At 42.7% G+C, this 23,491-nt stretch overlaps 3 protein-coding genes across 8 annotated transcripts; 1 reads left to right on the forward strand and 2 right to left on the reverse strand.

Annotated features, from left to right (window-relative positions):
* Nucleotides 1–325: 325 nt before the first annotated feature.
* Nucleotides 326–12,073, forward strand: LOC108048993 (lysine-specific demethylase lid). 3 transcript variants are annotated; one of them, XM_017129980.2, is made up of 5 exons: nucleotides 326–525; nucleotides 3,029–4,528; nucleotides 6,271–7,685; nucleotides 8,527–9,402; nucleotides 9,460–12,073. In XM_017129980.2, the coding sequence occupies exons 2-5, from the start codon at nucleotides 3,070–3,072 to the stop codon at nucleotides 11,212–11,214; spliced, it is 5,505 nt and encodes a 1,834-aa protein (XP_016985469.1). In that variant the 5' UTR covers nucleotides 326–525; nucleotides 3,029–3,069; the 3' UTR covers nucleotides 11,215–12,073. The 3 variants fall into 3 exon arrangements, with proteins under 3 accessions (XP_016985469.1, XP_016985476.1, XP_016985484.1); XM_017129987.2 differs by having other exon boundaries at nucleotides 341–415; XM_017129995.2 differs by lacking the exon at nucleotides 326–525 and adding an exon at nucleotides 2,398–2,415.
* Nucleotides 12,074–13,454: 1,381 nt separating this feature from the next.
* LOC108048979 (sphingolipid delta(4)-desaturase DES1) lies at nucleotides 13,455–16,358 on the reverse strand. The gene is made up of 2 exons (XM_044460236.1): nucleotides 15,799–16,358; nucleotides 13,455–14,582 (listed from the first exon to the last, which is right to left on the reverse strand). Exons 1-2 carry the CDS (start codon nucleotides 16,194–16,196, stop codon nucleotides 14,015–14,017), a joined length of 966 nt encoding a protein of 321 aa, XP_044316171.1. The 5' UTR covers nucleotides 16,197–16,358; the 3' UTR covers nucleotides 13,455–14,014.
* Nucleotides 16,359–17,736: 1,378 nt separating this feature from the next.
* Nucleotides 17,737–23,033, reverse strand: LOC108037544 (eukaryotic initiation factor 4A). 4 transcript variants are annotated; one of them, XR_006417613.1, is made up of 6 exons: nucleotides 22,936–23,033; nucleotides 21,580–21,806; nucleotides 19,013–19,626; nucleotides 18,637–18,860; nucleotides 18,372–18,566; nucleotides 17,737–18,247 (listed from the first exon to the last, which is right to left on the reverse strand). XR_006417613.1 is itself a non-coding variant. In XM_044459790.1 (5 exons), coding segments are annotated over exons 1-5 (1,212 nt in total). In that variant the 5' UTR covers nucleotides 21,960–22,155; the 3' UTR covers nucleotides 17,737–18,421. The 4 variants fall into 4 exon arrangements, 1 of the variants encoding a protein (XP_044315725.1); XR_006417614.1 differs by lacking the exon at nucleotides 22,936–23,033 and adding an exon at nucleotides 21,958–22,155 and having other exon boundaries at nucleotides 17,737–18,279; XR_006417612.1 differs by lacking the exon at nucleotides 22,936–23,033 and adding an exon at nucleotides 21,958–22,154.
* Nucleotides 23,034–23,491: the final 458 nt, after the last annotated feature.

Genomic DNA, 23,491 nt, shown 5'->3' on the forward strand with positions numbered 1-23,491 from the left:
ATGGGCAGAAAGTTTCTTATATGGTTGATTCCAATTGGAAGAATGGTTTCCTATGTCATTAAGCTTGCCATAAACGACTGATATAGTTTTTCATCGTGGTCCCTAAACAACAACACCTTTTTTCATTCTAGGTTTTTGATGGACTAGATCAGAAAATACACAGAAGTGAACTAAAGGGACTAAACATCGCAAGCCGAAAAGGCCGATAAGAATAGTTTGGTTGGTATCCGATCCGTCGACTGCCGATAGGAATATTTTGTTTGATTTCCAAGCCAGTGTTGCACAATCCCGCTGACAGCTGGTATTTTCCTATCTTTTCTGGCTGGCAGGGTGGCATATTCAGCACTTCAACAACGGGTCACACTGGACACATGTAGCAGGAAAAAACGCAGACATCGAGAAAGAAATCTGAAAAGTAAATTCGCATTAAACCCAGTTTACAAGTGCCGCGCTCGGTGGTTTTATGGAACACTTCGTCTTCGATCATATAGCGAGCGTGCGCGGCCCATATTTCCTATGACGACAGTGAGTTTTTCCCCAGTGTTCGATTTAGTGTGATTGTGTGCGTGCGAGTGTGTGAGTTCGGGGGCACTTCTGGTGTCCGAAAATGTTTAATTAGCAGCGAAAAACTGGCAAAAATTAAACGCTTAAATGGGCCAGGCCGAGAATTGTTAAAGGAACGCAGGAAAAGCGCAGATTGCAGGCTCGGCAATGGCCAACGGGGAAAACAACCCCCCGCACTAGTTGAGGAAAATGTTTGTATGTGTGCTTGCTGGCAGCGCAATCGACGTCCGAAAATCCGCAATTGAAGTGAAAATCCGTCTTAAAAACAAATGAGTTGCCCCAGCTAGGTTAGGAACCATCGCGAATGAGTGGATTACGGTGGAAACGGTGCACGGAAAGAAATTTCGGTGGCCACTGGACATAATCTGGCTCACGAATTGCATACGCCAGCAGAGCAGCGACAGCGCTGCAAAGTGCGTTGCGTCGCTGCCGGTCGCCATCATAGCGAAAAATATTGTGATCCCACGCCTGGAAAAGATATATAGGGTCAAAGAACAGTATGTAGTGCTAGTCGAAATATTCCGCCAGGGCAAGGGGAGTTAACTTTTCGAAAAGTACAGTGCTGCATTTACCCTCGAACAATACCCCTCTATTTTACTTCTCCTCTGAAAGTGTGCAATATGGCAGGGCAAATGCGTAAAAGTTACAACGTCAACCTCTGTTGTCGCAGCACTGAAAGCACTGCTCCTCCTGGAAAAAAGTAACTAATATTAAGTGCTAATTTCGCCAAAACCATACATATTTATGTACATGCTCGGTTCGGCTGTGTGTTTGTATTCGCTTACCTGTGACTGTCCGTGTAAGCTGTGTGTGGCTGTGTAAGCTGCGTGCGAGTGTGTGTTCGTGCGGCTGAAAATGGAAATTATATAAAAGAAGCTTTCGGCCTAGGCTCTACTTTTCCGAGTGATCATATCAGCGAACAGCAGAACGGCAAATCAGTTCGCGAACAACAAACAGTTTGTGCAGTTCCGAAAACGACAGTTGGCCCGCCGCGCTCTCCAATCAATAAGTTCCCCAATCCCCTGATACCCGATATTAAGTGGAATCAAGGGGAAAGGGAAACAATATCCCGAGCAGCGCAGCAAACGCAGCATGCCTCTGTCAACGTCGCTGCCCCGTCGATGTACTTTGTTCACTTGATACACAAAAACGGTACTCGTCGCTAATCTCGCTCTCTCTAGGAGAGAGCTGGCTCTTCCTGATCAAGCACACGGCAAACTATACACACACTCTGTGTGTGTACCACCCACTTTTGCTCCCTTCGTTGATTTCGGTGGTGGTAGTGGCGCCCCACATTCGTGCGAGAGTGTGTGCTACAACAACCACCAAAGCAAAGCTCTGTGCCGGCGGCTTCCTTTTGTCTAGCTGACGAACGTAAAAAATCTGTTTTAAACTTCAACCGGAACTTGAAATTGACAGTGATTTCCAACATGGCTTCGCATCCGTTTTATTTAATAATCCGAATTAATATTGCTAAATTAAGAAAGATACCAACTTTCACCATTCTACCAGTATGTGTGTACTAAAAGTCCTGTTCTCTAATTGTTTTTAATATAATATATATATGTAATACGTGTGCACAATGTATACATGTTCTTATTGAATTTGTAAGTTTTTTGGTTGGTCGCTATGTTATACATACACACGCCAAGGCAATCCCCCGTGTCCGGGGTTGTGCTTGTATTGACGTGCTCCACTTTTGTATGCAACAAATTCAGTACTGCTAATCGCAGCTGCACTCTCTCTCCAGGAGAACTAGAACCCCCTCCCCTGAATGTAAATGTGCAAAAAAGGCATTACTTCCCCTAGGTCCATTCCAAAATCTTCGATCTCGTCAGCATTGAATAAACGGTATGTACATAATGAGACCGTATTAAGTAACTGCACTTGCCCCGTCGCTAAGTCGTATTTTCACCTCCGTAAATGTTTGTTTACCTGCGAGGGTTGAGTGCAGGCACCACAACACATACACACACAGGTGGTGGCGATTTGAGGTAGATACAGTGGGTCATAGAGTTTCCTATTTCGATAAATATAAGTGTTACAGAAGTGCAGATTTGATACTAATTTTAAGGTTTTAAATAACCCAATAATTAGTGCAAGTGTGGGTGGAATGCATGTATCAAAAAGCAATAGTTCTTAGAAAGTTCTATCAACCCAAAAAATATATCGCCAAATAAAATATACATATGTTTAAAATCGAATTCAGTGAAGCAAAAATATTTTAATCGAAACTTCTCTGTTAATGACCTGAAATAAAGTCAAGCAACCAAATAATTCGAAAAACAGAAACTTTGAGTATGTACATATATTATATGTAAATTTTAAGAAATGTGAACTGCCAATAAAGATGCTTCAATTCTATAAAGATATACCTTGATATATATAGGGTTTCAACAAAACCAAACTGACTATTTAAGTTTGGAGCTCGTGAACTTACCTGCTATATTCCTTCCCTTTTCAGAGTCGAGGCCAATAAATCGAATCTGAACTCAACTTAAAGCCATGTCCGCCAAGACCGAGGCGGACAACTCGACGGCCTCCAATTCCGGAGGAGGAGGAGTTGGAAGCACATCCTCTGCCGGGGGCCCGTCTGCAAACGGAACAGCTACTCCGGCACGTCGTCTGCGGACCCGCAACTCGACAGGCAACGGAACAGCCAGCGGAGGCGAGTCAGTAAAGAAGTCGAACGCCAGCGATGAGCCCTCGACCCCCATCACCCCGGCAGCGTCAACAGGATCTCACGCCCATGCACCGTCAGCTGCGTCTTTGGCAGTGGTGGATCGACCGATGCCCAGTGTTCCGATGAACCACGCCAGCAGCAGTGTGTCGGCTAGCAAGAAGTACCACAACAGCTGCCCTCACCCCACTCCTACGCCTGCGCCCACTGGGCACAAGAAGACGGTCCACACGCAGCCCCATAGCAGCAACAAGTTTGACCAAGGAAAGAACGAAGAATTCCACTTCGACACGCCGCCAGAATGCCCCGTGTTCCGGCCGACAGTTGAGGAATTCAAGAATCCGCTGGCCTACATCAGCAAGATCCGCTCAATAGCGGAGAAGTGCGGCATCGCAAAGATCCTGCCGCCAGCCACCTGGTCGCCGCCGTTTGCAGTGGACGTAGACAAGCTGCGCTTCGTGCCACGCGTCCAGCGACTCAATGAGTTGGAGGCTAAAACGCGCGTCAAACTCAATTTTCTCGACCAAATCGCCAAGTTTTGGGAGCTTCAAGGCTCCTCGCTCAAGATCCCAATGGTGGAGCGCAAGGCCCTTGACTTGTACACTCTGCACCGTATCGTGCAGGAGGAGGGGGGCATGGAGCAAACCACCAAGGACCGTAAGTGGGCGAAAGTGGCCAACCGTATGCAGTATCCCTCCAGCAAAAGCGTTGGCGCCACTCTGAAAGCGCACTACGAACGCATCCTGCACCCCTTTGAGGTGTATACTTCAGGCAAAGTTCTCGGTCCCACACCAGCGTCTGGTGGAGCTAGTGGTACCCCCGTGAAACTGGAGGATGGAGGCGGCACCGACTATAAGGCCCACGAGATACCCACGCGGCAGCAAATTGCACCGCCCAACGAAACAAGTACTCGCCGCTCCAAGCGGTTCGGAAACTCGACTGCCAGCTGTGGCCTGAGCGGCGTCACTCCCACGGCCAAGCCGTCCGCTGGCGTATTCGTCAAGACGGAGACCAAGGAGGAGTTTAAGAGGGATCTGCTAAGCAGTTTCAACGCCGTGAACAGCGGCGGGCCGCAATTAGCCACCGGAGCCCCCGCCAACACTCGCGGCGCCACCCAGAAGAAAGGAGGCGATCCTCCGGCCCTTATCGTAGACCCGCTGATGAAGTACATTTGCCACATCTGCAACCGCGGTGACGTCGAGGAGTCAATGCTGCTCTGCGACGGCTGTGATGACAGCTACCACACCTTCTGTTTGCTGCCGCCTTTGACTAGCATACCCAAAGGTAAGCAATCTGTAGAGATTAATCTATTTATATCCGTTATTTGCAGCGTAAAAGCTATATTGTATGTATTGTATTGTAAAATATGGAACAGGTAGTTGGAAGCATTTCCGACCCTATTAAGTTAATGTATTCTTGATAAGGATTAATAGCTAAGTTGATCTTGCTATGTCCGTCTATCCTTCCGTCCGTATATAAATTCATATAGCTAGAGATTTGAGATTAAACATGAAGATTATTGATAGATCAAAAGTTTGCCATGCCCACTGTAACGCAAACAGTATGGACTATGGAGATAACTTTTATTTTAGAAGTTATTACGAAAAGTTTTAATGATGACGTCTTTGCATTTTTGAAAAACGGAGTTCCATGCAGCTTAGAGAGCGAAGGAACTGTTAGCCGGGGTGCTGCTCGCGTTTATCTTTTAGTGTTAGGACTGCAGCTCGACAAATGACACAACCTAGTCCTACTGCTTGTCACCCCAAAAGAAATACCATCAGCTGGGGGCATATTTATTTTGAAAGTTGTTAGCTAAGTAACGGGTATCTTATAGTCGATGCACTCTTTGTTTTCTTTTATGATTGTTTTATATAAATGCCATCCACACTGTCTCTGGTTTCCTGTCGAGTCAGCTATCGATTGCCAGATTATCCTGTTCACATCTAGCTAACTCTATAACTCAAGTTAAGGGCAACTGTTTTTTTTTTTAATTTTCTGTTGAGGGTTAGGGAATTGTTCTTGTTCGTCAGCCATACTTGCACCGACAAACCACACTAGTGATAATTACATCAGGACAGAAATATCCTAAACAATTGATTATTCCCTAAGCCTATGCAAAAAAACAGAGAGTGTCCTTTAATTCTGTAACACAATAACTCGACGAAGTATCGGACCAGTCAAATCCATGATAGTTTTTTGAGCTATATTTTTTCGTTCACGACAATATACATTTTTGAGCGATAAAAATAAAATCAATACACAAATAGTCATTAAATTGTGACAGTTTTTAAATAAATGTATATTTATTGACTTAAAAGAGTATAACAAAAAATACAAATACTACAAAAAATATGCATTTAAATTTCAATAACCTTTGTAGCACGATAAGAAGTAGTCGGTATCTCATAGTCGGATAACACGACTATATTGTTCTGAGGGTACTATAATTTCAGTCAAAAGTTTTCAAAGCAGTGTAGGAGACATTTCCGACCCTATAAAGTATATATATTCTTGATCAGCATCGACTCTCCGATCTGCCCATGCCCGTCTATCCGTTTCTACGCAAACTAGTCCCTCAGTTTTAAAGCTATCTGCTTGAAACTTTCCAAAAAGTTGTCTTTCTATTGCAGGTAGTTTATAAGTCGGGACGAGCCGATACGGATATCATATGGCTCCCATAAGAACAATCGGAAAAATAAGGTTCAAAAAAATTATAACTTTTGTTTTTAATTTTATTTTTGTTGTTTTTTGGGATCTTGTAATATTTAAATATTATGGAATTACGGTTTTAATAAAATTAAAATCGGACAACAATATCATATAGCTGCCATAGAAACGATGGCAAAATGCAGTGCAAAATCGACTTAGCTTCATTGGTTTTAGTAATATAGGCATAAAATCGAAATGTAGTCGATTTGTAATAACTGCAAGGGTATATAAACTTCGGCTTGCCGAAGTTTGAAACCTTTGTTTTATTTTTTGTGTGTTTGTTAATATTGATTACTCTTACCTTTTTCCCAATTTAGGCGAATGGCTTTGCCCGCGCTGCGTGGTCGAGGAGGTAAGCAAGCCGCAGGAGGCGTTTGGCTTTGAGCAGGCGGAGAGGGAATATACTCTTCAGCAGTTTGGGCAAATGGCCGACCAGTTCAAACAGGAATACTTCCGCAAGCCGGTGCACTTGGTGCCCACCGAAATGGTGGAGCGCGAGTTTTGGCGCATCGTATCTTCTATTGACGAGGACGTTACTGTCGAGTATGGGGCTGACTTGCACACAATGGATCACGGATCTGGGTTCCCCACCAAGAGCTCGTTATATCTTCTGCCTGGCGATCAGGAGTATGCCGAGTCAAGCTGGAACCTCAACAACCTACCGTTGCTGGAGGATTCTATTCTGGGTCACATCAACGCCGACATTAGCGGAATGAACGCTCCGTGGATGTATGTGGGTATGTGCTTCGCCGCCTTTTGCTGGCACAACGAGGACCACTGGAGCTACTCGATCAACTATCTTCACTGGGGAGAACCCAAAACCTGGTACGGTGTTCCAGGGTCCTGTGCTGAGCAGTTTGAAGAGACTATGAAACAGGCAGCACCCGAACTTTTCTCCTCGCAGCCCGATCTGCTTCACCAACTGGTCACAATTATGAACCCAAACATCCTGATGAACAACCGCGTGCCTGTGTTCCGCACCGATCAGCACGCCGGCGAGTTTGTGATCACCTTTCCCCGGGCATATCATGCAGGCTTTAACCAGGGTTATAATTTCGCCGAGGCCGTCAACTTTGCGCCCGCCGACTGGCTGAAGATGGGTCGTGAGTGCGTCAACCACTATTCCATGCTCCGCCGCTTCTGCGTCTTCTCGCACGACGAGCTCGTTTGCAAAATGGCCCTAGAGCCGGCAAAGCTAACATTCGGCATCGCTACCGCCTGTTACATTGACATGGCCGAAATGGTAGACACAGAGAAGAAGCTCCGCAAATCTCTCCTAGAGTGGGGCGTAACTCGAGCTGAGCGTCGCGCTTTCGAGCTAGTCAACGACGACGAGCGCCATTGTCAGGAGTGTAACACCACGTGCTTCCTATCGGCGGTGGCCTGCGAGTGCAACGACAAACTGATTGTCTGTCTGCGCCACTACACTGTACTTTGCGGCTGTGCTCCTGAGAAACACACCCTGATCTATCGCTACACTCTAGATGAGATGCCGCTGATGTTGCAGAAACTAAAGGTGAAGGCCCACAGCTTCGAGCGCTGGCTTTCTCGTTGCCGAGACATCGTCGATGCAAACACCCCCACTTCGGTGACACTTCAGGAGCTGCAAGAGTTATGCAAAGAGGCCGAGACCAAGAAGTTTCCCTCCTCGTTATTAATCGATCGACTTAATGCAGCGGCTATTGAGGCGGAGAAATGTGTGACAGTCATACAGCAACTCGGTATCAATAAGGTTAGTTCATATTTTCTATCTAACCCAACACCTTAATTGAACTTTACATACTAAAAACTGTTTATTAGACTAATCGGATGTTGTCGGTCTCGTCAAGTACTTCATTTGTAATTCTCAATACTATAATTTAGGTCGAATTTTTCGCTCTAAATATTTTCTAAACACATACCCCCAGAAACTTAATGCAGTTTTGTTCCCTTCTCGGAGTATATATTTAAAAACATTAAAGTTATACGTTTTTTTTCAATTATATGGCAGCTATATTTTATAGAAGTCCACCTGCGCTTAAAAAAAAAACGTACATTGCATTTAAACAGAGAGAGGAAATTGCTGATCAATTTATCCTTCTCAACCTTACAACCTTTTTTTTATACCCTTGCAGAGGGTATTATAATTTCAGTCAAAAGTTTGCAACGCAGTGAAGGAGACATTTCTGACCCTATAAAGTATATATATTCTTGATCAGCATCACCAGGAGAGTCGATCTAGTCATGTCCGTCTGTCCGTCCGCCCGTTTCTACACAAACTAGTCCCTTAGTTTTAAAGCTATCTGCATGAAACTTTCCCAAAAGTTGTCATGCTACTGCAGGTAGTATATAAGTCGGAACGACCCGGATCGGTCGACTATATCCTATAGCTGCCATATAACTGAATGACTAGAAATGTCATAACTTTGGTGTTTTTAAAGTTAGGAAGTTGAAATAATTAAATAATATTGGAGAATATAATTTACAGAATATTCTGCAAGGGTATATCAACTTCGGCACCGCCCGAAGTTAGCTTTCCTTTCTTATTCCAAATCTAAATCTGTATTCTTCCTAATTTGATATTTAACAACCAGGTACGCACTCGCTCTGACCACAACCAGGAGGCGGCTCAGTACAAGCTGACCATGGAGGAGCTTGAGTTGTTCGTCCAAGAAATCGATAATCTCTGCTGCATCATTGACGAAGGCGCATCTGTTCGCGAGCTCCTAGTTTTGGGAAAACAGTTCGTGGACCGGTCCGAGAGTCAGCTGCAGCTGACGCTGGAGGCGCTCGAGGAAAGTGAGCTCGAAACATTGATAAGCGAAGGCAGCTCTTTGCGTATCGAGCTTCAGCAGCTCGATCTTCTACAGAAGCGACTGAAGCAATGCAAGTGGTACAAGCGCTCGCAGGGATTGAGGGAGACCAGCTCGAAGCTGACCTACCAAGACGTGAAGAATCTTCTACACATGGCGGCTGCTGACCTGGACCCCACGGATCCGTATGTCGACAGGGAGATGCGGAAATTACAGCAGATTGGGGCAGACATCGAAGCCTGGGAGGCGCAGGCGGCCAAGTACTTTCGGCGACTTAACCAACAGCACGAGCTGGGCGAAATAGAGCAGTTTTTGAAGTCGGCCGGCGAAATCAACGGGCAGGTGCCCTCGCATGGGCTGCTGAAGGATGCGCTTCGAAAGGCGCGAGAGTGGCTGCGGGCCGTCGAGCAGCTGCAGCAGAACAACCACGTCACATATTGCCACACCCTTGAGGCAATGATCGAACGCGGCCTAAACATACCCATTCAGCTGGAGGAGCTAAGTCGAATGCAAGGCCACTTGAACAGCGCCCACCAGTGGAAAGACAACACAGCGTGCGCCTTCCTCAAGAAAGGCACCTTCTATACGCTTTTAGAGGTTCTCATGCCCCGGTCGGATGCCATAAATATTGACTCGGATCTCAAGCCGCGCTTCCAGGTAAACGCACCACTTAAATTTCCCCCTCTTCCTTTCACTAATCATTTCTTCATGCAGGATGACTTTCTAAAGGAAAAAAATCCAGCGGAAATCGTGGCCAGCTTTAAGCATGCCGAGGAGCAGGAGCTGCTGGATATGCGCGATCTTCGGCGTCAGAACATGACCAAGAACCCGTTGCGTGACATGTTCTGCTTGTGCAAGTCCGAGTTCCGAAGCTTAATGTTTAACTGTCAGTTGTGCCGCGACTGGTTTCATGAGGATTGTGTTCCATCGCCGTCAGCCACGAATCAAAATGGAACTTTTAACGGCGGAGGAGGATCAGGAACTAATCGCCCGAAGTGGCTTTGTCACAGCTGTGTGCGCTCTAAGAGACCGCGCCTAGAGACCATCCTCCCACTGCTTGTCCAGCTGCAGCAACTGCCCATCCGGCTGCCCGAGGACGAAGCGTTGCGCTGCCTGGCTGAGCGTGCAATGAATTGGCAGGATCGAGCAAGGAAGGCGCTGAGCAGTCCCGACGTAAGTGCGGCCCAGGAAGCGATACTGGCTCAGCAGCAACAGAAACGGCGTTCCGAGGGTGGAGGAGCCGGGGTTGGAAATATCAACAGTCCACGGAAACCACGTCGTCGTGGTAGTCAGGCAAAAGAGGCAAGTGGTTCCACAGAGTCCGATGCCGACGACGATGACGACGAAGACGAATGCCGTCTTCGAATCGTCGAGGACAACTTTAGCAATGATGAGGATGAGCCGCGAACTGCCCCCGCGCCCACCACCATCAACTCCGATCTCCTCAAGCTACTGTCAGACAGTGAAATTGAAAATCTGCTGGACCTGATGATGGAGGGCGATCTGCTGGAGGTCTCCCTAGACGAGACGCTCGAGCTGTGGCGCATCCTAGAAACGATGCCGCCTACGATGCTGCAGGCGGAGGCCATAGAGCGAGTGGCCCAGCACCTGCAACGTCAGCGGCAGCAGCAACCAAATCCGCTCCCCACATCCGGCGCCGAAGACTCAAACGATAGTTTGCTGGTGCAGAATAGTCCCAATAGCAACAGCAATAGTGGTGGGCCGACGGCGTCTGCCAGCAACAGCGGACGCAACAAGAAGAGGCGCTCAAACGACACAAGCGCCAACTCAGCTGTGCCGCGAAAGAAGCAAAACACGCCCAAGCAGACTCCCGCCAAAAAGGGGTCGGCGGCAGCGGGGCGCAAAAGCGATGCCAAGGCATCTCCAGCAGCATCCACAACTCCAGGAGCGGATGCAGATGCTGAGAACAAGCAGGCCAACGGCGGAAACACAAACTCTAGTACAGGAGCAGGTGGTGGCAATTCTGCGACTACCACGCCCACACCAGGCTCGACGCACAAGAAGCGCAAACGCATCTCCACAACCGCTACCAACAACAACAATAACAACATGAACAACAGCAACAGCAGCACCAATATCAACAGTAATTCAAACAGCGCGCAGGGAGCAGCCAACGGCGGCAACAACTCAACTGTCGGTCAGAAGAAGCACGCGCAGCGGTCTCAGCAGGCCGCGCAGGAGGACGACGAGGAGGAGTGCCGGGCGGAGAACTGCCATAAGCCCACTGGACGGGAGGTGGACTGGGTGCAGTGCGACGGTGGCTGCAACGAATGGTTCCACATGTATTGTGTGGGACTTAACCGCAGCCAGATCAAGGCGGACGACGATTACATCTGTATTCGATGCACCAAAACAGTAGCCATCGGGGCACCGGGGTCCGGGCACAGTATGAGTGCGGCGACTACGACGACGCCGGGCAAACAGAGGGCGGTGCAATCGGCGCGGTAGAGTTAAAAACAATGCAGAAGTTGCCGGGTCGATACGTTTTAAATTTTGCAGTAACAGCCGATTTGTGTTTTACGCATGATGTACTACTTAACAAACGATAGAGGCCGACTAACGGTATTTACTATTTTTAGTAAAGTCACTTGAAAGTTTTTGTAGTACATAATTACCAATTATCGCTAAACTTACGCATCCGCAACGTAAAACACATTTAAAAACAACAAAAAAAAAGGAAATACAAAAGCAAAACGAAAAGGAAATAGGAAACAAGCATAGGGATTATCGTTTAAGTAAAACGGAAGAAACGCAAACAAACCTACACAACTATTTGTTTTTGTACAATTCATCCCATTTTTTACGTTCGTCAAACGTTCTTTTATTATTATAATATTTTTTACCATTACCATTACCTGCTATTCTTAGTTTTTGTTAATTTAATTCACTTTTGTGTTCGCCTTTCGAGTTTCGTACAATGCGCACGCAAAGTTTTCTTACATTTTATTTAAGTTTTTCCTTTAACCTAAGGCAACTCTCGTTTTACTTTTGTACATTTTTGTTTACTTAAGGTTCCAAGCAAAAATCTTCAAACATTAAGAATCTTCCAATTTGACGCGTGCCGCCGCCTTGTAGACACACCTTTCTTTGTATGTTCTTGTTTATTACCCCCAAGTTAAATCTAAATCAAACAAAAAAAACCTGTTAATAAAATGATCATACAAAACAAATAAAATTCAGTATAAATCTAAGTTTACATTTAAAATACAATGAAAAATGTATAATTTTTAATTTAAAATTAGTAAGTTGACTAGGAATCCAGCAACTTGGAAGTAAAAACAAGATTAATTAAAAAAAAAAAAAAAAACATGAAAAACATAACTGGTAATATTAACGTACAACAATAAAAACAGTGCTTAGAATTATGCAATTAAAAAAGGAGAAAAAAAAACGGAACACACTTTGTAAAATCTTTTTTTAAATGTGTATAAAAACTGAAGATGACAAACGTGCAGGTTCTAATGCAAGCAACCCAAGATAAACGATAACGGATACAAAACCAGAGCCCCAAACATATTAAGGATAAACACATTTATTTCATTAAGCAGTAATGTACGATTAATTTCAATGAATGATCCAAAAATATTGCAAAACATTTACCTTCACGTCACCTTTCCCCAACAAAATATATAATTCTATAATTTAAATAAATTATATATAAATAGTATTTAAAAATAACTATTTGTTTTATTATTTTTGTAAGTCCTGGGAATAACTGAGTGTGATGCACACGACTTATGCATATTATATGTATATGAATTGAGTTAATTTGCTGGTTAATTAGCTAGTTGGCTGGTTCTTGGCTAACAAACCTGAAATTGTTTATAATAAGGGACCATACGGCTATAACTTGTGTTTTAACGAGAAGAAAGATAGCAACGGGGTAATCTTGCAGTCAAAAAGAAAACAGCTATACGTTATAGGGATCGATCTGAAATAAATGAAAAACACAGCGTGACATTCGGGTAATTTTTTGAAAACAACAAATTAAGCCAATTATTTGACACTATAATTATAAAGTTATAGTCAACCGATTTCGGTACGAATGCGAAGTATTCAAAAAAGGATAAAAGGATCTTTATAATAATTTTAAAATGTTCGTTAATAACATAGGTGGTAAAGCAAACATCTTTGTTGAAACCAACTTTAAAAGCAGTGTGTCGAACTATACAAAATATAAATAAGAAAGGAAGGATGGCAAGCTAAAGTTTTTTGTATACCTTTAAATTATTACATTTATTTAATATATTTGGCCAGAAGGTTCTTATGACAGCTAAATGGACTTGCCGAAGTTTGCTTCCTTTCTTGTTTTCAATTATTTCCAATCAATCCCATGGCAACTACATGTGTAGTTGTCCGATCCGACCGGTTAGCTTTAAAACTGAGAGACAAATTTGCGTGGAAACAGACGGGCGTATGAAGGGACATGGCTATTTCAACTTAGTTGTTGATGCTGATCTGCCAGGGTATAAAAGTTGGGGTCTATTGGCATGCCGATTTTAAAGTTGAACTCCCCAAGGTCTATTAGTTATCTTTCAAAACACCTACATAACAGTATTGCCGTTCCACAGTTGCTTATCGAAATTAGTGTTATCAGTTAATAGCGCAATGCCCACATGACGTGCAACATGCAATCTACGTAACAAAAACTACACCAGCTACAAAAAGATAAATTGGTTGAAGAGTCATTACATTGGATTTGCATTTATTTATTATCATATTTTGCTCACAAGTTACAAATGTAGTCTGTATATGCAGCCACCCCCGGCCAAACACTTGTCTTCGACTTTATTCTTAGGTAACAGTTTCAAAAGTCTATAAAAATAGTAGGTGCTTGGTTGGTTGGACAAAACACACCGACTAATACCTTTATATTTAAGATTTGAAAGCAATATAAATATGTGTCGAAAATACTAAGACAATAGGACAAGTATTACACACTAGATTTAACATTTTTTTTAACTTACGAGGTAACAATTAATTAAAGCCAACGGAGTCACACTTAGCTCACAGTCTAGCAATAATACCAAAATGTATATATACACGAAATAGTTTAAATCAGCCGCTGCGAGTGTCTGAATGTTCTTTATCTAATCATTATAGATTAGCTGGTGCTATATATTTGGTTGCTCCCTTGATTCTTCTACATCCTTTAATGTGTCTACGATGTATTTATACATAAAAAGCCGCTTTAGGTCTAATGTTGAGATTATATTCATGGCAGGAAACCTTGAATAGCATCGAATGCTTAGGAGGCCAGGCCGCGCTGGCGACGCTTCACTCGGGCGTATGGTCCCACCGCTGGGTCCATGATGAAATCATAAAGTACCCGGGTCCAGCTGGTGTGCTGGGGCATCGTGTCATAGAATTCTTTAGCGATACGTTTAACCTCGGGCAACCGGGAGCCGGGCACCGCTGGGAAGTCGTGATGCTCGTTGTGGTAGCCCACATTGAAGGTGATCCAGTTGAGCGGGCCGTAGTATGAGTAGGTCTCAAAGCCCTTGGCAAACATGTAGTGCTCCGAGATGAAATGTCCGGCCACCGGGTGCAGGCCCATGGCGAGAATGCTTCCGATCAGCAGATAGGCCAGTGGCTTCCAGCCCAAGAAGTAAACAATCAGTGTGTTAAAGGTAAGCTGCACCACGGTGTTGATGATCTCCAGACGCGTAGGTGGCTTCGGGTTAATCACCAATGGACGGAAAATGTAGAAGAAAGGCTGCAAGCACACCCACAAAAACTTTCCGAACGTGGTGTCAAAAAGACGCGCCTCCAACAGTGTGGGTATGTCAGTGTCGATTGCCTCATCACCTTGATAACTAAGGGGTAAAAGGAACTTTTAATAACTTGGAAATGAAAACAGCATAATAACAATAAGCGTTATTAAATATATATCTTATATATCGTAATCTTGGTAACTATTAGAACTCAGAAATTGGGACTTACAATGCGCAAGTTTATTTTTAGTTACACCTACTCTAACGCCCGCAAGGCGCACCATTCTTATAAAAGAGTTTTTTCCGCCACCAATATCTAACGACACACCGAAGATTTTTCAAATAAAACAATTATTTCAGAAATAAAGAGGAAATGAAGGTCAAAAGATTAACAAACCAGCCAATAAATATGCCTCACCGGCATGTTCTTTTTTGATAGAAATAAAGACCGCGCCCCAATTTCTTTTTGGTGTCTTGCTCGGTTTTCATTGCATGGAATACCGAGAGTCTTTAATTTTCGCCATATAAATCATATTTAACAAACGGCGTTTTTATTTTGACTTGGACAAATCCTTTGTATAATGGGATTTACGGATGCTATTTTCACAGTAATAGTGATGCAGATCGAGAATGTCATAATGTAATGTATTTTACTCTGCTCTAAAACTTTTGGGTATATAATCGATATTTCGATTGTAATGGCTTTGAACTAATAATTCAAAATGAAATCAATAGTCTGAAATTTTTAGGGCTTTGTAAGAGTAGCCGTAGTCGGAACTTCTTATTGGGAACAGGACGTTGTTTAACGACAATCAACGATCCGCCAATGGTGCACCTAAGCGATTAGATAAAACTTATCTGCCACTTAATATTTAGAGATTGAGGGTGACTGTAAACATAAACACACATATTTACACTGGTCAAACTATTTATTTTGTCGTATGAGCTATAATTCAATAATAGTGACTCAACCTAAAGCGTCAAACTACCCGACTTTCGAGTGACAAAATGCTGAGCTACGTGACCAATTGAGCGCTTACTTGGATATATAATATAATGATATAGTAACTATGTATAGCCCTATCTTATCAACGCAATTTATACGCACTCAAAGGGAATAAAATGGAAATTGACTCATAAGCTTTTCTGGATAAGGGGGCAGTGTTGGGCAACACACGCCGGCGTTTTAATATGTAAATTAAGCCGGAGGTAGAAGAAAAGTAACTTTCAGTTACGCACATCCATTAACAAAAAATAAGTCATGTGTGGAATAATTGTACATTACATACGTCATAGATTCGACTCGTGTAGCACGTACCGGTGATGTTCTAGATGGTATTTCTTGAACGAAATGCTCATGGGCAAGCCGATGGGCAAGTTGCAGATGAAGCCAAGTATCCGGTTGTGCATGGGCCTGCTGTGACCGAAGGCCAGGTTGTGCGATATTTCGTGCACGGCCAGCATCAGCGAGTGGTTGATGATGCCTCCGAAGCAGTAAGCGGCCACAAGGAGCCATAACCACGATAAGTCCTTTACAACGAACAGTGCCAGGATCTGGGTGAGCACCATTGCGCCGGCCACCCACTTAAAGTTGGGGTCGTGACCAAACAGCTTCTTGATCTGCGGGTACTTTTCCAGGATGATCTTACGACGCGAGGCGTGCGGCTCCTCCGTGTACACCCATTCGAAGTCGCTGCGCGAAACTTTCTGACCCATCTCGGATGCTCGAATTGATTACAGTTGTAGGCTGGTTACAAATGACGTTCTACAGGTCGGTGTAGCAGAATAGCATTATTATCGACCGGCGCGAGAAAGGAAACTGTGTAAACGTCCAACAGGGTGGACTGAAAAATCTAATATGACCTGACTGGGATGGAGCTGGAAAAACAACCGATATAAAATCGGAAGTGGGTTTCTATAAGATTAATCGACCATAACGATTTTTCCAAATGCAATGTACTCACTGTTGGTACGTTTGGCTTGTCGATTACTAATTATTACACTTCCACTTATCGAAATAAACGCAACCACGCAGAGTTACTGTTTAAAGCCTAGTAATCAGATCGACGAAATCTGTTCCTCAGTTATGAGAGAGAGCGAGAGGCAAACAACTGGTGAACGCTTTTCGTCAGACTCTTTTTTCACACCGGTACTCAGATCGACGAAAAAATACCAGAAAATTACATAGCGTGGCCAGTCTGCTGAAATGAACTTTGGGTGAACGTTCGTCAGGGCCTAGCGAAAAGGTTTAAAAATGTAATATTTTGGGATGTCAGAGCAAAGTGTTTCATAGATGAAAAATGGACGGAAACCCCCAAAAAAGCTATGATCTCTAAATAACCAAATAATTATTAGTAATTAAAAAAACAACAACTGTTAAATTTAAATTATATTGTTTTCTAATTTCATTGTATAGAGTAAGACATGTCTTGCCAAAGAAGTTGAGAATATCCTTTAAAAGTTCTTTACGCAAATAAGATTTTTGAATTTTAACTGCTTGCTGACAAACCCAGCTTGTTGAAAGTACGAACGTAGCACGCTAAATACTAATGAACTCTCAAAAATGCTATCACACTGGAAAGATTATGGTTTTTCCGCTGGCGAACTCGTTTTTCGATCAGATGGGCTTGTTAAGAAGCAGTTAAAATTATATTACCACATTGGTGGGTTAACACGAAAACTCTAACCCCTGCCTACGCCACTGATACCAATCCCTATTATCACATAACTCCTATGAAAGAAACCTACGGGCAAAGTCTAATTTGTATAGCCTTGCAGAAGGTATTATAATTTCAGTCCAATGTTTGCACGCAGTGAAGGAAAATTTCAGACCCTATAACGGTTTTGTATATATTGTCTGTCCGCTTTAACGCAAACTAGTTTCTCAGATTTGTATATATGGATACAACTTTTTCAGGACAGGCCGGATACGAAAACTACATGGCAAAGCTCCCATTGGAACAATCGGAAAAAAAATTGAAAAAAATTATAAATTCCTTGTTTCTTTTTTAATACTTTTGAAGAACTTCAGAATAATTTTATAAAAATCGGACGTCTACATAATACAGCTGTCATAGGAATGATCGAAAATTTATCTTTAAATAGACAACAAAAATCGAATGTAGTCGTTTTAAAGAATATTTAAGTTTTGGCTTGCCAAAGTTTGGTTCCTTTCTTGTTTAATTTGAAATTTTTTAGAAACATCTTCGTTGGAGAACATTTGCAAATCCTTCCCGCAAAATAATATAAATATGTGTGATCTGGATATACGCGTAAAACTTTGCTTTGTGTTTCAGCTGTTTTGTAGGAGTGGTATATTTAAACATAATGTGTACAAATGTTTTTGTTTTGTTTTTAATATATTTTTATCAATAGTTCTAGAAAAAGCTAAAACAAAGGTGCGGCAAAAATATGTTCTGATATTGTGGCTTTTGCTTTATGTTGCTTGCTCCTTGTAGCAAGTGGTATCTTGTACCTGGTTTCAAATATTATTTTCTTTAGATAGATGCAAATTTTTTTTTTGTATATATTTGTATATATTTGTTGTTGCTGGTTGACGACGCAGTTTTAAAATTGATGATACACAGAGAAGAACTAAATGGATACAGAGGATGTCCGGCTTATCGTCGAGATTTTGTAAACTTCTGCGGCTACTAGATGTTGTTCCTGCCGTGGCCGCTTCCAATGGTTTTGCTGTTTCCCCGCCGCTGCTGATGATGTTGGTGCTCTGTGTCCGCGTCTAGTCCGTCGTTGGATGGTCGGGCTGCCTTTTTGAATTAATGGTTGAATAAATATTTAACTTGACTTTAATTCTTTGCTGATCTTCGAATAATTTATATTTGCGCTCGGTTATCGATTTCGCAGTTCTAGGTTGCTGTATTGCTCACTCACTTTTTATTTAGAATTCTTTCTTAGTTGTTTTGCGGCTCAGCAGAAAATATTTAAATCAAATCGGCAATATTAGCAGGCATTTCCTCAATTGTAGTATGGTAGAATTGTTCAATATCCTTCAGGATTCGTCGATCGTCATCGGTAATGAAGTTGATCGCAACACCCTTGCGACCGAAACGACCACCGCGACCGATTCTGAAATAAAGTGATAATAAGGGAAATATTTTTTATAAAGCTTTTTTACAGGATATTGGTGATAACTTACCTATGAATGTAGTTCTCGCGGTTTGAGGGCAGATCATAGTTTATGACCAACGAGACCTGCTGCACATCAATACCACGCGCCAATAAATCAGTTGTAATCAGGACACGAGAAGACCCCGAACGGAATTGTTTCATGATGACTTCGCGATCACGCTGCTCCATGTCGCCGTGCATGGCCGAGACGGTGAAGTTGTGGCTCGACATCTCCTGGGTAAGCTGGTCCACCTACGAAAAAAAATAGTTAAAAATTGTAATTAGTTCCCCTAATGGTGATTTAATTGATGGGCCATTTTATATTTATTTATTAATAAATACGACTACATTTACTGCGACAGTTCCTCAACTCAAAAAAACTATATACACATGAGTAAACTAACCTTGCGTCGGGTGTTGCAGAAAATAACCGACTGGGTGATGGACAGCGTATCGTACAGATCGCACAGTGTGCCCAGCTTCCAGTTCTCCTGCTTCACATTCACGTAGAACTGCTTGATACCCTCGAGAGTCAGTTCTTCCTTCTTCACCAGGATGCTGACGGGCTCGCGCATGAAGCACCGGCTCACTTCGAGCACGTCCGGCGGCATGGTCGCAGACAGCAGGATGACCTGCACGTCAGGGGGCAGCATCTTGAACACGTCCTGGATCTGGTCCTTAAATCCGCGCGACAACATTTCGTCGGCCTCATCCAGCACGAACAGCTTGATGTACTGTGTGCGCAGCACCTTGCGGTTGATCATGTCGTAGACGCGACCGGGCGTGCCCACTACAACATGGCATCCGGACTCCAGGATGCGGGCGTCCTCGCGCACGTTGGTGCCGCCGATGCAGGCGTGCGAGTGGACCTTCATGTACTCGCCCAGCGCCATCACCACGCGCTGGATCTGCGTGGCCAACTCACGAGTGGGGGCCAGGATCAAAGCTTGGCATTCGCGAATGGACGTGTCGATCTGCTGAAGGATGGCAATCGAGAAGGTGGCAGTCTTGCCAGTTCCTAAGGAAGATAAGAAGATGCAGATTTATAAGCATGTACTTAATTTGATTTGTGGGGAAGATTATCTGAAAACGGGAATTTAAAATATTTTCTTAACAACCTCAACATGAAATAAACAAATCTTTGTACTTGGAATATAAACATAAAACTAATTTTCAAAGTTCATTGTCCTATATAGTTCAATTAACTTTTCATTGCGGTTGCAAGTATTGACATAAGTTTTTGTTTAATTGTTATTATTTTTGAGAACATTGAACAAATGTGGGACGATACTTAAGACAAATTTTACGGCGAGTGTGCAGTTTTCTAAATGTATGTTAGAGCCTTGTACAGCGGTTATACGAAGGGTACAAATAATTTGAAATAACATTACAATATACCAATTTAATATGAATTGAAAAACATGAAATTATCTTCTAGTTGAAGCTGATAAAAAAATTAAATATTCCCCATTCTGATTTCGGTTTTTATAATTTTTCTGATCGTTTATGATTAAATATATATATGATATACATAAATGATATTAATTTGAGATTTGAGATTTTTATAAAAGTAAAACCGTAATTCTTAAATGATATACATAAATGATATAAAAGATTTTTATAAAAGTAAAAAGTAAATCGTAAAAAATGACTATTATATCTTCGAATATATGGTTATATATTATGTTAAAAACAACAAAGCTATAATGTACAAGTTACAAATAATTTGTAATAACATTACAATATACCAATTTAATATGGATTGGAAAACATGAAATTCTCTTCTAGTTGAAGCTGATATAAAAATTAAATATTCCCTATTCTGATTTCGGTTTTTATAATTTTTCTGATCGTTTATGATTAAATATATATATGTTATACATAAATGATATTAATTTGAGATTTTTATAAAAGTAAAACCGTAATTCTTAAATGATATACATAAATGATATAAAAGATTTTTATAAAAGTAAAAAGTAAATCGTTAAAAATGACTATTATATCTTCGAATATATGGTTATATATTATGTTAAAAACAACAAAGCTATAATGTCATATAGTTTTTTCCCCCGATCGTTCTGAAATTGCGAAAAATTCAAATAATATACAAAATATTCTCGGAGTATATGTATAAAGGCAACAAAATAGCATAAAAATAGCATCAAAACCGAGGTACTAGTTTGCGTAGAAATGGACAGCGTTCACAGCGTTCCAAACTTTTGACTAAATTTATGAAATAAAAGTAAACTTATGCTGTCTTGTTTCGAAAGTCCCTAAACTTTGTGTGAGGAGATTTATGAAGGTTTTTCGATCCGATTGGTTTTCAGGCCTGAACAATTTCTCTGCACGGTATTATGAGCATATACCAATATATGTAAGTCAATAACGCTGTTTCCTGAGTTTTTCTGTTGAGTTCTAGTTACATCCCGGTCGTAAAAACCCTGCCATCGTGCATTTCGGGGTTGATCATGACATGATCCCCTGAATGGATTATGAAGGGCAGGTGCAAGCAAAACCGAGAATAGGGGTGCGGACTAAATGAACTTCAGAGAGCCTGCAAAATGAATTAGTGCCCAACTGGATCTGTAGGTTAATCGCATTTTTCATAGATGACCTTTAAAAATGCACCACAGCTGGAATTTGGCAAAACAAAACCACAGCCGGAATTAGAAGGCACAAAGTCCGACAAGCGACCTCCTTTCTGGGAACTTTCTTCAGCGAAAACAGAACCCAGCTGGCCAACGAAAAGTGGCGCGCAAACGCAGACGCCGAAAATCGTAGAGAGAGCGGGAGAGTGCAATTTCAACAAAGAACACAGGCGCAGCAGCTGAGTCATCGACACTGCTTACCCGACTCTTTTTGCCGATTTCGCAAATTCTCGAACGTTTTTTTTTGGTGGCTGAGCTGATTATGGGGAACTGGGGTTTTTGCGTTTGGGGTCTTTGGACCGGGATCGGAATTATGTACTCACCCGATTGAGCCTGAGCGATGACGTCGCGACCCTTGACACAGGGAATGATGGCGCGCTGCTGGATGGCGGACGGCTTCTCGAAACCGTAACCGTAGATGCCGCGCAGCAGCTCCTCGCGCAAGTTCATGTCATCGAAGTTGTCGTACACCTCGTGCCAGGTGGACTCGATGACTCCCTCGGGGTCCATGCCGGCGGGACCATCCTGAGCTATTTCACTTCGGTCATCCCTGCAAACGGAAGGAGTGCGAGAAAATATGTTAGTGGGCGAGACAAAACTCCGACTTGAAGGGTATAAATTTTCCAGCCACTTTTGTTGGTTATGGCGAATCGCGAATAGTGAAAAGCGCTTGGCAACGCAACCCTCGGAGCGGCACTCACATTATCAACAATAAAGAATTGACTAGGTAAACTTATATCCTGAATTTCGACGGCTTGAGCACGGATTACTCAATCAATTTGTGCCGTGTCTGTCTAAAAACAAATAACAGAGAATTTGAGTGCTACTGATGTCTGTTGTTTCTCCCGTGGAAAGCTGAACGTGTTTTCAGTCCGTTACGTTTGAGGTGCGCTCTGCAATGCGGTATCTTTACGTATAAAGAAAAAATAAAACGAGACTGAACTGCCAGTTGCGACGACAGCTAGGCGGCCTTTTGAGCGATGAGCGGCGAGAGTCCGCCCCTGAGCGGGTGCGAGCAGGAAGACTCTATTAGTCTCATGTGTCAATGTCAGTGAGCGAGAGTAGTCGGGCGATATGTGCACGTAACGGCGAGGCCAGTGTTGTCTAACGACGGTTGCAAATAGTAGTAGCCGGTTAAAAATGGCAGTAGAGTAGAAAGAGAAAACTAGCCGACTGTCGAATTTTTTTAACCGCATGCATATGCCGTGCCGTCGTAAATCGAGATGGAGAACGCTAAATCAAACCAAAATTGAGGAAATTCTTGGAATATTTAACATAATCATCGGTCTGCGTCATTGTCCAGTCATGACTCAAACGTGCATGTGTGCGTGAGACTTAGTCAAGAGGCAACGTCACTGGATTTCAGCAAACTTGCCTAATTCGGATGTTCCTAAAGGCTGGAAAAATCACACTAACAAAACTCTCTTGGAGCAACCACTGCGCTCGCTCTAGCTCTCACTGTCTGCCTCTCCTCTCGCTCACACTCCCTGCACTGTCATTCGGGCGTGTAATTTTTTTTTCTTTTGCGTTCCACTCATTCTGACCGTCAGAAAATTAAAAATCCTTTTTCTATATTGCCGCACACTTGTATCGCATCAAACTGTTTCCGTATAGATGGTGCACGGGTTCGCCCGCCCGCTTCACATATTTCGAACGCTTAATCTATAAAATATACTAACATTTTTTGAAAATTATTTGGCACTTTTTATACACGTGCTGCTACTGATTTGTTAAAACCAAGCAAAAGAGGCTCCATCTTGCAAAAGTTTTAGTGATGTAAGAAAACATCGCCGACTATCGATTGCTCGATCGCCATATATCGCCACCTGTCAGGGAATATTCGACGTTTCCGTCGCGATTTTCGGGATTAGCAGCCGGCCCATAAAGGTTTTAGGATCATAATATTTTCTTTGGATAAAATTCACATTTAAGGGCTTGATTTTCATGAAAATAAGCATTTATTACGTGTTATTGGAAAAACCATCTAAAGTCCAGGGCTACAACTCGCCAACAAGGTTGCCAGTTCGCGCGTGATTTTTTGTTATCGGTCTGCGAGTGCTCAAATATATTATAAATTAAACTTTGCGGTCTATAAAATGTATTACCATTTTCAATTTCTACATATCCTATAGCCTAGTATCCAGATCGACAAACGATTACGCTAGCGTAAAAACTTTAATCTTTCCAGTGTGACCAAAAGTTTGAGAGTTCATCAGATTTAAGTGTGCTACGGTC

Source organism: Drosophila rhopaloa, unplaced genomic scaffold (assembly GCF_018152115.1).
Source record: "Drosophila rhopaloa isolate 14029-0021.01 unplaced genomic scaffold, ASM1815211v1 contig_2, whole genome shotgun sequence".
Classification (NCBI taxonomy): Eukaryota; Metazoa; Arthropoda; class Insecta; order Diptera; family Drosophilidae; genus Drosophila; species Drosophila rhopaloa.

Excerpts from the sequence above, each read along its gene's own strand:
- LOC108048993 (XM_017129980.2), top strand. The coding sequence starts at position 3,070 with ATGTCCGCCAAGACCGAGGCGGACAACTCGACGGCCTCCAATTCCGGA. Across the intron at positions 7,686-8,526 it reads AGCAACTCGGTATCAATAAG|GTACGCACTCGCTCTGACCA; the intron begins GTTAGTTCATAT and ends TTTAACAACCAG. Across the intron at positions 9,403-9,459 it reads ATCTCAAGCCGCGCTTCCAG|GATGACTTTCTAAAGGAAAA; the intron begins GTAAACGCACCA and ends TTCTTCATGCAG.
- LOC108048979 (XM_044460236.1), bottom strand. The coding sequence starts at position 16,196 with ATGGGTCAGAAAGTTTCGCGCAGCGACTTCGAATGGGTGTACACGGAG. Across the intron at positions 14,583-15,798 it reads TACCATCTAGAACATCACCG|TTATCAAGGTGATGAGGCAA; the intron begins GTACGTGCTACA and ends TTTACCCCTTAG.
- LOC108037544 (XM_044459790.1), bottom strand. Across the intron at positions 19,627-21,579 it reads CATCGCTCAGGCTCAATCGG|GAACTGGCAAGACTGCCACC; the intron begins GTGAGTACATAA and ends TATCTTCCTTAG. Across the intron at positions 18,861-19,012 it reads TCTGCAACACCCGACGCAAG|GTGGACCAGCTTACCCAGGA; the intron begins GTTAGTTTACTC and ends TTTTTTTCGTAG.